We start from the raw sequence: 15,605 nt of genomic DNA, 5'->3' as shown, positions 1-15,605 counted from the left end.
ATTTTATTGAACAACTAAACAGTAGGCCTACTAAATGTCCATTTTCCTATAAACTGTCATTACAAAACTAGCTAGATTAGGGATCGTATAGCCGCTCCGAGGAACGTTTGCTATTTCAATTCCCTGCTTGTACTTGGCTTCACGGAGTAATTCGTCCTTTATAATGATTCTCTTCATTCCGGAGCAATGTATGTAGTAATGCTTGCGAACGTACTCTTGTACTAGTACAGTACATGTACCTGTGTATAAGACAGATCCATAGACAGAGTACGCACGCCGCACGTCTGTGACGTAGGGAATAATGAATATTCATATCGCCGTTAATCTTGGTGCCAATATATGCTACCCACTCATTGACTGCACTGAATCTACGATCTACTACGACTACGTCCCTGGTAAATGTAGGTCGCGATCTAAAAGAGAACTGTAGACGTGTCTTTTCTCTGCTAGTTTTTGTTTTATTCATGAGCAAAGATCATTGCTTCGGCTAGGAGATTCCCCAAATCTCACTATCATTATTACATAGGTTGAGAATGAAGTTCAACGAGTACATCGTACTTTTGAGCGCCAGTATGTGGGCGGGAGCGTTTCTTCAGCTTGTCGAAGCGGGGAAGCAGTCGGCGGGGAAATCAGGGGGAGACGGTGGCTCGAGGGATGATTCAGATGACCCTGATCTAGCCAAGTGTATCCTTTCATTTCCTGTTCTGTTGCAGAATGCTCGTGTCATGTGCCCATAGTCATTTTGTGCAAAGAGTAGAAGTAGAATCTAGCTAAGTCTCAATTTATCTGGAAATTAGAATTTCTAGGGCTAGATCTACATTGCATTGCATGTAGGCTTGCCACCTGCCCCCCCCCCCCTGAAAAAACAAAACAGGGTGTATTCGATGCACTTATCTACTATAGAATCTAGATTTGACGTATGTTTTTTGAATTGTATGATTTGATTGTGTCTAGATATATGAAAATCTAATTTTAAATTGTCAAACAGTTTTTAAATTTATGATAGATCTAGACTAGTCTATTGCTTCTTTTTTTTTTGTTGAAAAATATGACGTCTCTCTCTTTCTCTCTTGTATCCTTCCTCCGCTCAGGTCGGAGATCGTGGGCACTAATATTTTCAAAAGACAAGCATGAAAAAGCTTAGTCTAGACAGAAATAACCATCTGATATGGGTAATTTTTTAATAAAACTGACATTTGTCAACATTCCCCATACATAGATCTAGTCAGAGGCGGTCAGAGGAGCCAGATGTAATCTCAGCGGAACTGTTCCAGAACAACCGTCGATATCAGAGACTGAAGCTTTTGGTCTAGAAAAAGCTATATATTGTTAATGTCCCGACTTCATATTTACTAACATCAGATTTTTGCGGACAAATTGAATACCGGTAATGATTTAGCCACGCAAGTCTAGCCTACAGCTACAGTATATATAATATGTTCATGGTCCATTTGATCATGTGTTTTTACACTCAACATTCTTGCATTTTCGCTTGTGCTTAAATGTCCTCTAATTTTAAATATTTGAAAGAGGAGAAATACCTCAGTGATGAGATACAAAATTGAGTTCCCTTGACAAAATGAGTACAGATCGTGAGCTGTTCATCGAGCGACGAAGCCAGCACATGCCTGCCCTCCAGAGTCTCTTTGAATCGTATGATTTTGAGAAGCAACATAAGATGGTCTCTTTACTTCTAGAGAAGATGGAACAGGTAAAAAAAAAATAATAAAAAAAAAAAAATAATTATATCTTGCTGAGAGAAGGCTCATGTAGGCATCTTGGCTCTAACGTTGACTACGGTAGACCTGAAATTGATTTGACAGATTTCATCAATTTTGAATGCTAAAGTGCCAGATTTTATTGATTGTTGGAGTACTTGTAGCAAAGACATGCTAAACACAATTTCTAGATAGTCCTGATTGGTTGAAACTTGAAAGTCAAGTTTTGTTGTCGCTATTGGGAGTTAATGGGAGTTAATTATTGCAGGAAAATGTACAACCTCTGTAATATGCCTGTGGCCTATGTAAGTTGTGGTTGTAGCAAGGTCGATAACAAAGAAAGAGTCTGGACAAAGGTTTCTACTAAGGCTGTGCACAACAGTGTAATGAGGTACCCGAGTACACTCCCATATATATTCGGACGCCATGTTTTTTAATAATTTTTTTTGAATTTTTTTTTTTTGCCACCACCATACCACTGAAACATTATTCCAGGTCCGTCGCCGAAAACGCATGCAATTTTACTTTGAGTTGCAGTTAAAGGCGTCGATTTAATAATAATAATAACAGTAAACAATGCTGTTTTAAAAACCAAAGATGGCAGAATAATCCATTTTCCTCCAAGTCCAAACAGAAATCCGGACATTTGGTCCCAGTTTCTGAGTGGTGATTTTGACAGTGCTTGAGTTGGGAAACATTTTTACTGACAGTACCATGCCAGCGGCCGCCGCTCTGCCTGGCACAGGTAAGCATCGGCCTGGACAGTGCCAGGTGACCGGGAATTTTTAATATTTTTTTTATATATTTTTTTTTGCGGCCCGAATATTAGAGTACGAGATATCGTACTCGAGTAGTTGTCAACAGTGCTGGTACTCAAGCATTCGACTACTCGTTGCAGCCCTAGTTTCTACAGGAATTTGTAGCTTTAATGATTGGAGTAAATCTTGCTTCATTGTACTCCATACCATTTCATTCCATTCCATGAAAACTGTGGAATAATGACACAGATAAAGGATTTAAAATACGAGTACAACAAAGCATTATCAAATTCATAGCAATAATACAGTCTCTTGGAGAAATTCATAAATGTGCATTGTGTTATAATCTTTATAACCTATTAAAATAACCTCAGTTACTATTGTAGTCCATCTGCATTATGGCTTTACATAAATCACAAACTAACACTACAGCTGTCTTAACTAGACTCAACTAACATGTAGCTTGAATAAACAATGAACTAAACAATAATAAATTCTAAATCTGTTCTTAGTGCTTCAGCACTTTCATAATTAACCTTCAAAGTATTTAGCAGTATTTTCACTGTTATTCATGTCCTTAATGCAAGGTCAAATGTACAGTACATACATCATAACAGCATAGGCTTGTGTTTCTTACACAATGATGATGTACATTACACACTAACATCAAAATCTCTCAGTATGAAGTCCAAAACACACACACTAACTTCCACTTTATGTTTTGAAAATTCATAAAAATACATTGAATATACAACAAAACTAACCTCTATGCCTGCCTTTATGACAATAATATGGCTCAAATACCCATGATGCGCTGGCAAAAATGGGATCCTGGATCCTCACAACACAACTAAATTCATGTTGACTTCTGAATGTGTATCAAGTGCACAGCAATAGATGGTGCTATGCTAGACACATTGCCTGAGGAAGTGCTATTACATAATCCATGTAGTCATGTTATTCATCAATGGTACAATAAACAAATGACTTGAGTGATAAAGCAATTTCAAGTGCACTGTCACAATATAAATAATAATACATTGTGTTTCTAGAACGCTTAATACAATATGTTTCTAAGCGCTTTACATAAAAATGGTGATTCTCAGATAGTAATACATTCAATCAAGTATTATATTTACAAACTACAATACTAATCAACCTACATTATTTCAAAATACAGCAAGCACAGATACATCCAGTCAATACATTAAAATACAATAATTCATTTTAGGCCAAAACATTACTAAGTCAAATTAAGGCAACTACATTACATGTACAGTGAATAACAAGAGTATGACATTGAAAGCTAAGGACTAACAGGGAGAGTTAAAAAGGAATGTTTTAGGGAGAATTTAAATTAATCCAACGAAGGAGCATCCTGCAACTCAAGAGGAAGTCTTTTCCAACCCCTAGGAGCAGCTACGCTGAAGGCACGGTCTCCATATCTTGTTTGAGTTCTTGGTCCCGGAGCCAGTTGTAGATGAGCATAGGTTGTTGAAGGAAGTCTTATAGAGGTTGTCTGGTTATTGGGTGAGATAAGATCTGTGATGTGAATTGGAGCATGTCCATGTTGGACTTTGTAAGTTATGATCAGGATTTTGAAGATGACGCATGGAGAGACGGGAAGCCAGTGAAGAGAGCCGAGGACAGGGGTAATTTTATCATGTTTTCTGGAACAGGTTATTAGCCGAGCAGCAGCAGCATTCTGAATCCGTTGAAGAGGCAGAACATAAGAGAAAATGAGTGTGCACAGTGCACACCTAGTAGCTTTTATTTTACGTCCACCCTCCAGATTTCAAGCAAATATCTTTTTAGGAGAGCTTTGTTGCCTTTTTATTTAAAAAAAATATTATTTTGATGGAACAAGTTAAATTGCACTTGCCAAGTCTTGCAATTTATGTACAATCATAGATTGCCTTTCATAAGAGCTGACAAGACATCTATAGATTAGTTTTAGATCCTAAATAAACATTTGAACTGTTGGCAAGACTACCTGTTGTGTATAAAGTACCTGAAGCAGATAGAAAAACCGACATGAGATTTTAAAAGAAGTTCGGCCCTGGAGTTTAATGCATCACTGTTTCTATAGGAGATTGAAATGATGGAAAGCACCTGCTCAGAGAAAAGGTCCATTATTGTAAACTACAATATCAACTTCGCAAGTACGTGTAGAAAATCAGTAATACATGTAGCTGCATTAAATAATTAAGACCATTATTGTTACTACTATAAGTATTGTAGATATTATTTATGTTCAATTAATATACATTGTTTATGTTTATCATCAATTATTTTACTATATTTTTATAATTATTTTTAGTGTGTTATCTCTATCACCATTTTTTTTTAAATAAATGCTTCATGTTTCGTATGTTTTTCTCTTTTTCTTTCAAAGATGCTGGTTCAATCAAGACTATTTTTGAACGAACAACAATTTCTGGTAGGAGATAAATTTCCTACAGATCAGACAGTGAAAGATAGTGAGTCAAAGCTTTTACCATCTTTTATTTCTAATTTCCTTTCTAAACTTGATTGAATTGTGTGGAACATGGATGCTAAGTCTTGATCAAAAGCCCTGGTCCCACCTGCACAATAATAAAATGGTAATTACTTATACCGATTATTAAAAGTAGGCTGTATTATTAAACTGTTTTGGGTACTTTTTTTAGGGGAGGAAGAGGAAAAAGAAAATACATGGATAGTACGATTCAAATCTTTTGTAAACTCTAAACAAATCATAGGACAGATTCAAAGATAATGTTTCAAAAAAGAGAATGTTTTAACAAAGAGAATTTTGTATCTTGTTATGCGACAAGGTATGGATGGAACAGTGTAGAAAGCTTGCAGAATGATATGGATATTTATTGCTCAAATGTGATTGCTAATGTGGTTTTGTTTTTTAATATTTAATATTTTATACATTTCAAATTGAAATGTGATTTATCTAGTATTATTCAAACCATTTGTCCATCCTCCTTCCAGAATATAGCCCCTTTTAGTAGGTTACAATAACATTTATATGCATGTACCGATGTTTTATTCAATGTTGGGTAATTACCATAATTTAAAGTTTTAAAATATGAATATATTCATGTTTCAATAGGCCCTCTTGGAACACCATCTGCATTTACATGTACTGGGGGACTAAGACTAAGATTGACTTTAAGTTGGCAGGTCGTTCATGCCACTCTTTGCTCTCACCATTTACTGGCAATGGTCTCTCAATGGACGTAAAAATCATGGTCACACATCTACAGAATTGAGCTTTTTTGATAGTTCATTAGGAAAGGAAAAATATTATCTAAAGATCATAATTGAGAGACCAATGGTGAGAGCAACCAGTGGCATGAATGGCCTGTCATGTTGAAGTCCAACTTAAAGTCGATCTTAGCTTTCGTGAAACACTCCCCTGGTCTGTGAAATGATCAATCAAATATGATTTTCAGAGTTAAATGAAAAGTGAGAATTGAATATGAAATTATCTTTCTTTCTTCCCAGCATTGTCGCTGATTTTGGAGAACGTAGCTTTTGTTTGCGACATTGTCCTCAGGTTACCGGACATCACACACAAGATACTCAAGAAGAAGAAAGAATGGAGCTCTATTCTCAAGTGGGCTTTCGAGTTTGCGCTGAGCACCGGTTACTATGACAACTCGCACCAGACTCTGCTTCACCTGGTAAGAATTGCAAACAGGATTCGGGTTTCAGGTGAAAGGGAAAGGAATAGCTTAGAAGGGGTATGAAATTTGGCCTATAGCTTGGATATCCAGGCGATTGTTGAGTGTTTAAAATGTTTTATGTATTGTGTATCATGTTAATGTATTGTGTTTGTAATGAAAAATGACATGACTGATTGTAGTGTTGTATACGAAGGAGAATACCGGTATGATAAAAAGGCGTAGTACTGTTTCTTTGTACTGCTTTGCTCATTGAAACATGAGTACCAATTTGTTTCTATTGGCTATGTATGAAACGATGAGTAGGGCCTAAGTGCTGTAATTATAATTTTTTAATTGTAATAGTTTTGAATTTTTAGATTAGTGTACAAATTCTATCCAGCAGAAGTACAATGCCCAGGACTGTAGCTTCAAAGCTACATGGTAAAGTGATTTCCCACTAGGAATATATTCATGTGAATGTTCATTAGTTCAATACTTTCCATTTTCCAATACTATAAGCATCTAGCTCAACACTTAGGAGGTGCCCGGGACACATGGGTGCCCAACATCCAGGGCTGGACCCAACATTTTTTGAAGTTTTTCATAGGGCTTGTACATACAGACAGTAAAAACTAAAAAGTTCAATCCAGACCCTTTCAACAACAAAACGTTATGACAGAGCCCTTGCTTATGCTCTAAGGGAGATTTAAAGTACACTATATCACTTTGTTAAAGCCCCATGTCCTACTTGTAGCTACTTGCTCCCTCTATATACAAAACTTCCCCAATCGGTGCCTGTTGGTCCCCCATGATCCTCTTTTTCTTATGTTAGTTGAGAGCCGAGTTAATGAGATAGCCACCTGTCAGTGACCTCGCTGTGTGGTCTAATCCCTTCTGGCCCAGTAGTGTTGACGGTCCTTAAATGATATTGAGCTTTTAATTTCACTGCGAACAAAGAATCCAACCTTACAGAATATATTTGAAATTTACTAAGAAACTATAATGTTTCATTATATAATTCTTTTGAATACAGGTGTAAATTTATCTGATATTGCAAGGGATTTGAATCATTTGATACAAATATTGTAGATATTATTGCTTGTGTGATTATAACTTCTTTTTTTTCTTTTCCATTTCTTTCCCTAAATAGTCATCACAAGAACTTAATTTTGTTAAGAGGGACGAGAACTATGTGAACCCATACAGCAGATTAAACAATGAGGACGTAAGTATTAATGCACTTTAAGTTTAAAGACACATGGAAGTGGGCTCTGATGGTTTTCAGTTTAATGACCAACAAGCATTTGCTCTGTCTTTTCCCTGTTTATTTACATTTATTTCATCAAAAAACGAAAAATCTCTTGATATGATTATGACTACTGATAGTGATACACGAGTCCACCATTATTCACTGGTCATCTCAAGAAATTAAATTTTGAACGAAATCTATGGATAAAGAAATATTGTATGGGACTATTGCACAGAATCACCCTATATTGAATAGTAGATTAATTGCCTTGAATTCTTACAATTCAGGAATTGGCTGTTTTGAAATGAATTTAAATTTCAATTCTATTCAACTTTATTTCATTCAGTTAAAAAAAAAATACACATAACAATCAGATATATTTCATTAAATACACATTAAAAACATATTGGACAAGGACTTACATGTAACATTAAACTGAATAGGCTGCAACCTTGAAAGGAAACATAATCCTTATCCTTGTCCTTTTGATAATAAAAAATATGAAATATATTCGATACTGAATATTATACATTTCAGTAGGGCAGTCTATGGTTTGACAGAACAGAATAAAATGGAATAACTGGTACCCTCAACAGCGTTCGTCTGAGAATCTAACACCAAAACTCCATCACCAGTCAAGGACAAAATATTGAAACATCTGGCACACCCATAACTGTATAATATATTGTGATTCAAGTGGAACAGTGTGAGAACATATCAAGTTTCATTCCAATTTACTTTTGCTACTGGAATGAAGGATTGTGGAAATAAACTTGAATTAAAAAATGGATTGAATCGACTTGTCTGATTATAACATCTGAAGGGATTTCATGTCATTCCTCACGACACCTTCGATTATTTTTAACAAGCGAAATGTACCTATAGCATATTATTCAATTCAATTCAATTTCATTTATTTCCACAGATTCATAAAATACAGTATAAATTACATTCAAGTATAAAAGCATTGCAACAAAAGATGAACCTGCAGAGGGGGTGATCAAAAACCACAGAGGTTTATCGGGGATCATCCCCTGCTTAAAATTACAATATCAAAATACAATATTTTTTTTTAAAATTAAACAATAACACATACAAAAACATATATAGATATTACATGCAAATCTATGTGTGGGGTGAGTAGTAGTGGGTTGGTGGTACCAAGAAATACAATATATAGAGGAAATGAATGATATACAGGAAAGAAATATTTAGAACAATGGAAAGAAACACCGTACAAACTATATCTTAAGAGTTGGATACGATCTCTATTTTTCTGTCATCTATGATGAAAATTTTATGTCGGGTGCAGTGCCTGTATTTTATTTCCTTTTTGAGCTCGTTTTCTTTTTTAAAGACATCCTGAACAGATGATTGTCTAACCTTTCTCTTGCCTTTCAGATGTTTGATATGCCTCCAACGCCCAAGAAGAAGGAAAAGAAGCAGAAAAAGAGAGGACCGAGGATCAGTAAGAAGGAATTGTAAACATCAAGTTTGTCAGCTTATCCACAAGATCTAAAGGTCACACACAGTTCATCAATTGAATTTAATTGATTTTAATGGTTTATTGGGAATACTGAAAATGGCAATTTACAATAAAAGCCCATGAAATACAAAGCGATGTTAGAACAATTATTACATAACGCTTGCGAGCATACCTTGGACGGTATCCTTGATACCGTAAATACATTGAATTAGGAGTTTCCATATTTTGAAGGTTTTATATTTTTTAATGTGCTTGATTATAATGAATTTTGAATTATGGGTTGAATGAATCTATTGACTAATGGTCTTTCAGATCAGTTCATCAAGCCATCTAATAGATAAAACTTGAGTTTATCTGTAGATTAATAAATCACCCACTATAGGTAATTGGTGTATGTTAAGAAGAACAAACCTACTGAGTTTAACAAAGCTTTGCAACATGGTTGTAGAGATATTTCTATATTGGGATTTAAAAATGTAAAATAAAACTCGAGAAAGAATAAAGATGATATTGAACCAAATGCATTCCTTATGAACTTATAACAAACCAATGATTGTAATTGCACATATGGGAATTTCGTATCAGAAGTTATAACCCTTATGAGCTTACAGTGAGGAACAATAATACCTGCCTAGAATGCCATGCTGTTTCACATTCCCAGCTGTCTAGGGAGAAACAGATAGATTTAATATTGCAATGGATATTGCACCAATGCTGAGATCATCATTCACTTTTAATTTCAAAATCGAAAGTGCCTAAACATGTATTTTGATCACTGTCATGAGTTTTGTTGTGCTTTGTCTGATGTAAATTACACAAAGTATAGTTACAAATTATATACTGTTCAAAGAAGTGGGTGTACTAATGATATTTCAAAATAAAAAGTCACAACAAGGTCTCAGTTATATGAAAACAATGAATTCAAATAGTTTGCATGTTTAATACCATGAGATAAATCTTATTTGATTTATCTGTTTTTTGCAAATCTGGATCACCTGCAAGATTCACAAAGTTCTTTGGCATTTGAAAGTGTTAATCTTTCTACAAAAACTAAACGATAAATCCATGTACTCCTACGTTTTATATGAGAAGTTGATGAAAAATATAAAAATACTATGTATGCTTACAGTGACCATCTAGCTCATATAGAGTACATTTACATTAGTGTTTAGAGCCAGGAGGGCATTAAATCTGTTTTAAAGTATATAACTTAACTCCCTCCCTTCTCCAAACAGATAAATATTTAATTGTTATTTGCCCATTCGTCATAGATATGTACTGTATGATCAACAAGGACGATTACTTAAAACAATGCAGACTGTTGGCTAAGACTAATCAGAGCGTGTTTTATAATGTATCTGGGCTCTGTTTCATAAAAATGTTGCCAATAACAAGTTACAATAACTGTTATAAACTACTGAAAATCATGGCATCTGATTAGCCGAGGGCAAATTTGCCATAGAAATTTAGCATTTGTTATTGATAACAAGTTTTATGAAACTGGGCCCTGGACTTGAGCAATGTTTGGCTGTAGGGAGTAAGTAAATCATGTGAAGTGCCTTAATATCTTTTTGTACTCTACACTTGAATAAAACATGGTAAAACATATGCATGTTACATTTGTAGCTCATGAAATTTGCAGAACTTTTATAAAAGAATTTTCTATTATTCCATTAACAACTTTTGTCTTTTATGTTGTGTGTAGTATGTTTCTTAGTAATGCCTATTTGATGCAATCAGTGAAGGATGCTATTGTTACCTGTATTCAAATGCATGATTTGTTTTAGGAAATCTGGAGGGCACGTTAAATTCATGATCCCCCCTCTACTGAGTAAAAAAGTAACCCCCCCCCCCCCCCCTCGATTATGACCTTTAAATGCACCATCATTATAAAGGTTTCCAAACTACAGGGTTTTTTTGGTGAAATTTTGTGATAACACAACAACTACAAAAGTATTCGATATACATGTATATGATTTTAAAAATGTAAAATTTATCATAATGCTGGTACATTTTTCATGGTTACACAATATGCATATAAAGAAGAAGAGGATCTTGAAATGCCTTTTAGCAAAACCATAATGCTGTATTATATACTGCTTTTTGTGGGAAATTTTGTTTTTATTACTTTTTGGCGAGAATTCTTCAAGTTTAAATCAAACATCTATTTGAGCCGGGGGGGGGGGGGGGGGGGGGGGGGGTCTAGTTGGTTAGCTGTGATGTATCTTTTTTTTGTCAGTATTTTACGTTTTATAGTTCCATTTTTTTTTCTTTTACAAGCCATTGTGGAGAATATTGAGTTAGTTTTATTTAGGGCTTTTACAGTTTTTAGCAGAATTTAAAAAAAAAAAGATATCAAACTTTGAATGTGTGCCTTCATCTTCATATGTGTACATTCCTTCCAATCAGTACTACTATATTACCTAGTAAAACTTACAAAGTTTGACGGTTAAAGAATACTGTCTTTTCAGTTTTGATTTCATTTTTGTTTTCACTCTGTTAAAAGTTTGATAGATAGATGAAGAATTCCATGTTTGTAAGATTTTGATATATTTGTCTATATTTGTACCATTTTGTGAATGGAATTGTAAATGAATTGAAAAGAGAGATCATACTCTGGTTTGCTCCCAGTTGAGGGGTTGAGAGCACTCACTGCCTTGACGGATTTGGAAAATGATTTTAGAGAATCATTTGGTGTAAAGTTGATTCAAGATCAATCCAGACATATTTACGATGCTCATCAAATGGTTTCTCTAGTGGAAATATAATCAGCAATGAAATTTTTCTCTGAGATTTATCTAGATATTTATGCATTTCACTGATTCAGGCTAAGAAATTTGGCCCATATTCACACTTGTAAGTAATCCCAGTTACAGTCGAAGTTTCTGGAGCGCCAGCTGTCCATCTGTTCAGTTGGTACAAAATATCTGGAATTGAATTATGAATAAAAGAATAAATTGACTGAAGTCGGTAAATTGAAATGATTAACTAATTAATGGCATGATTTTAGTATATTCATATAGTTGGAGAGGATTTGATAATTTTCATGGGTTTGATACTACAGTCAAACCTGCTTTAGTGACCACCTGTCTACAAAGACCACATTTTTTGTTTCCCTTGAAAATGGTTTCTCATTGAAACATGTACTAAAGGAACCTGACTATAAAGACCACTTTTTCAGTTTCCCTTGGGCGGTCGCTATAGACAGGTTTGACTGTAGTAATGTTCTCCTTAATACTATTCAGTGTTGACCTGGATTAGATAATGTTTCTTAGGATCATGATTGATCTCCATGATGATTATGAGGGAATTATTTGCATTAATGATTGATGCAGATGATGAATATAGTTTCATGTGTTCAAAAATGATTAATGTGATGGTGATGATGGTGTTGATGGTGATGTTACTGATGGAGTTGATGCTATTGTTGATGATGATGATGATGATGTTACTGATGGAGTTGATGATATTGTTGATGATGATGATGATGTTACTGATGGTGTTGATGATATTGTTGATGATGATGTTACTGATGGAGTTGATGATGGTGATGTTACTGATGGAGTTGATGATGATGTTATTGATGGAGTTGATGATATTGTTGAAGATGGTGATGATGACGTTACTGATGGAGTTGATGATAATGTTGATGATGATGATGGTGATGTTACTGATGGAGTTGATGATATTGTTGATGATGATGATGTTACTGATGGAGTTGATGATAATGTTGACGATGATGATGGTGATGTTACTGATGGAGTTGATGATAATGTTGATGATGATGATGATGGTGATGTTACTGATGGAGTTGATGATATGTTGATGATGATGATGATGTTACTGATGGAGTTGATGATAATGTTGACGATGATGATGATGATGTTACTGATGGAGTTGATGATAATGTTGATGATGATGATGATGTTACTGATGGAGTTGATGATAATGTTGATGATGATGATGATGTTACTGATGGAGTTGATGATAATGTTGATGATGATGATGATGATGTTACTGATGGAGTTGATGATAATGTTGATGATGATGATGATGATGATGATGATGTTACTGATGGAGTTGATGATAATGTTGATGATGATGATGTTACTGATGGAGTTGATGATAATGTTGACGATGATGATGATGATGATGTTACTGATGAAGTTGATGATAATGATGATGATGATGATGATGATGTTACTGATGGAGTTGATGATAATGTTGATGATGGTGATGATGTTCTGATGGAGTTGATGATGGTGATGTTACTGATGGAGTTGATGATACTGTTGATGATGATTTTACTGATGGAGTTGATGATAATGTTGATGATGATGATGATGATGTTACTGATGGAGTTGATGATAATGTTGATGGTGATGTTACTGATGGAGTTGATGATGGTGATGATGATGGTGATGTTACTGATGGAGTTGATGATAATGTTGATGGTGATGTTACTGATGGAGTTGATGATGGTGATGATGATTGTGATGTTACTGATGGAGTTGATGATGGTGATGATGATGATGTTACTGATGGAGTTGATGATAATGTTGATGGTGATTGTTGATGATGGTGTTCTTTGTGATGGAGATGAGCGTGATGGTGGAAGTAGTAAACCATTATGATGATGTATATGACGAGAATACCCATGCTCCTAGGAGGCATGTTATTGAAGGCAGTGCTAGTGAAGGTGAATTTGCTATGATGAGAACGACAATGATGATGTTGATGATAGCGGTATAACGAGGATCATGCTATTACATTTTTTTCATGATGTCGGCGGCTACTAATGCTTGTAGACAGGGCTCAAATTAATTTTTTGTCCACGGGGGCTCTTCCCCCCCCCCCCCAAAAAAAAGAGCCCCCGTGAGCCTTCTCACGGGGGCTCTTTTAGTACTGACGGGGGCTCTTTTTTATACAAATATCCATTGAATTGGTACCTATGATACTCCTCAATTATTTGCTATTTCATCATTATCACTTTAATCAGCATTTTGCCTCTTACAAATTTACAAGCTACATAGCTGTTACTGACTTTCATCCCGTGATGACATTCTCTCGATTTTTTTCCCGTTCTGCACATTATTTCCTCCTCATTATTCGGAGCAACCTTATACTGAGCCGCGTAGCGGCGAGGCGATTTTGTGTGTGTGCTATTTTGGACAGGCGCGGATCCACGGTCCGATTCTACCGCCCCCCCCCCCCCTAGCCTCCCAAACCGGTAAAAAAAATAGGATAGTAACGTAAATTTTACCTTAAAAAATTAAATAAAAAACGCCCCCCCCCCCCTGACCTGCCAGTGACACAAATGCGGCATCAAAATATTTGTGCTTCTCTGACCGTAATTAAATGCCTAAAACCCCTGAACCCCCCCCCCCCCACCAATCTACGCTCACTACCCTCTACCTGATCGTAAATGATTTAGCCCCCCCCCCCCCCACACTTTGATAAACGTTCCGCGGGGGCTGTGTATATAATATATACGCATACAACACTGATCTTTATGATGTCTTAAACGTGACATAGCTTCTTCTCACCTTGCAAACGAGAAAGAAAACAAGGTCATTAAAAGGGATTAAGCGACAAAATAATGATTGCGATTCAAATTGATGCGAATATTTGTTTGAATAAGCACTGCTATTCACCCGAATCTTCTTTGTAAAAACAACTTTTACAAATCTCAGCCATGCTTACTGAGTTGAGACGTTCCATTCAATGTAAAATCCTCATTAAAGAATACACTTCTCCTAATCTGAAAGTGATCTTACAACACAGTGGCAGATTTGCATGGCTGAGATTTGTAAAGGTCGTTTTTACAAAGAAGATTCTGGTGAAAAGCATTGCTTATTCAAAAAAATCCTTGCACAATTTGAATTACAATGATTATTTGTCGCATGATCCTTTTATTAAATAACCTTGTTTTCTTTTTTGTTTGCAGGGGGAGAAGAAGCTATGTCACGTTCAGAAATCATAAAGACCAGTTGTATTATGCATATACATATGATACCAGAACAAAATGTTGATTATCAGAATGACATTTTGGAATACCTCTTTACAAATACCACATAGTCTTTAGCCCGTATTAGTATTAGTATGAGCCAATATAAAGCTATTATTCTTTATTCAGTTCAGTATAATGCTTTTCCTCAAAAATAGTTTCGCTATTTTGTTAGGGTTGAGACGCTAAGAAATGGTTTCAAATGTACATTACACAAACCCTGAACCATTGCAAAATGATGGTGGTTCTCTTTCTCTCTCTCTCTCTCTCTCTTTATTTTAATCATGCATTATCAACTACATATAAAGCAGCAACCAAAAACTTAGGGTTATCTGAGATAGGTGAAAGTAAGAGTTAAAAAGAAAGTCATGCTAAAACGGCGCTTCACCTCCCCTCCCCCCCCCCCCTGAAAAAAATATAATAGATTAGTGGTCCTCCTGTCCAGCATCCCCCTCCCGCTTTAATATTCACCGGCCGGCTGAGTCGACGCAAATATGTTCCCAAAAAACTGGACCCCCCTAAACAAATATATGTGCATTTATCCAGCCCCCCCCCCCGCTCATTCGCCGATCGCCAGCTGGCTGATTCGCCACTAAATATTTTCTCAAGATTTGCCCCCCCCCCCCCCCCTCTTGCCGCCGGCTGGTTCGCCCCTGATTTTGGACCCCCGTAAGTGATGTTTTCCTGGCATTTACTTACATGCCAAGCATCGTCCACGAGCCGCATAG

The 15,605-nt window shown here is 35.7% G+C and overlaps 1 protein-coding gene across 1 annotated transcript; it reads left to right on the top strand.

The window, feature by feature from the left end:
- The first annotated feature begins 353 nt into the window (after positions 1 to 353).
- Positions 354 to 11,858, top strand: LOC577395 (coiled-coil domain-containing protein 134). Its single transcript, XM_777626.4, has 6 exons — positions 354 to 684; positions 1,590 to 1,711; positions 4,872 to 4,956; positions 5,975 to 6,153; positions 7,286 to 7,360; positions 8,786 to 11,858. The coding sequence occupies exons 1-6, from the start codon at positions 534 to 536 to the stop codon at positions 8,867 to 8,869; spliced, it is 696 nt and encodes a 231-aa protein (XP_782719.3). The 5' UTR covers positions 354 to 533; the 3' UTR covers positions 8,870 to 11,858.
- Positions 11,859 to 15,605: the final 3,747 nt, after the last annotated feature.

Source organism: Strongylocentrotus purpuratus, unplaced genomic scaffold (genome assembly GCF_000002235.5).
Source record: "Strongylocentrotus purpuratus isolate Spur 01 unplaced genomic scaffold, Spur_5.0 spur5_scaffold_11, whole genome shotgun sequence".
Lineage (NCBI taxonomy): Eukaryota > Metazoa > Echinodermata > Echinoidea > Camarodonta > Strongylocentrotidae > Strongylocentrotus > Strongylocentrotus purpuratus.
This window is presented reverse-complemented; position numbering and strand designations above follow the sequence as displayed.

Bases quoted from the DNA above. Each gene is read 5' to 3' on its own strand.
- LOC577395 (XM_777626.4), top strand. From the start codon at position 534: ATGAAGTTCAACGAGTACATCGTACTTTTGAGCGCCAGTATGTGGGCG. The intron at 1,712-4,871 runs GTAAAAAAAAAA...TTTCTTTCAAAG, and splicing joins TTCTAGAGAAGATGGAACAG to ATGCTGGTTCAATCAAGACT. The intron at 6,154-7,285 runs GTAAGAATTGCA...TTCCCTAAATAG, and splicing joins ACCAGACTCTGCTTCACCTG to TCATCACAAGAACTTAATTT.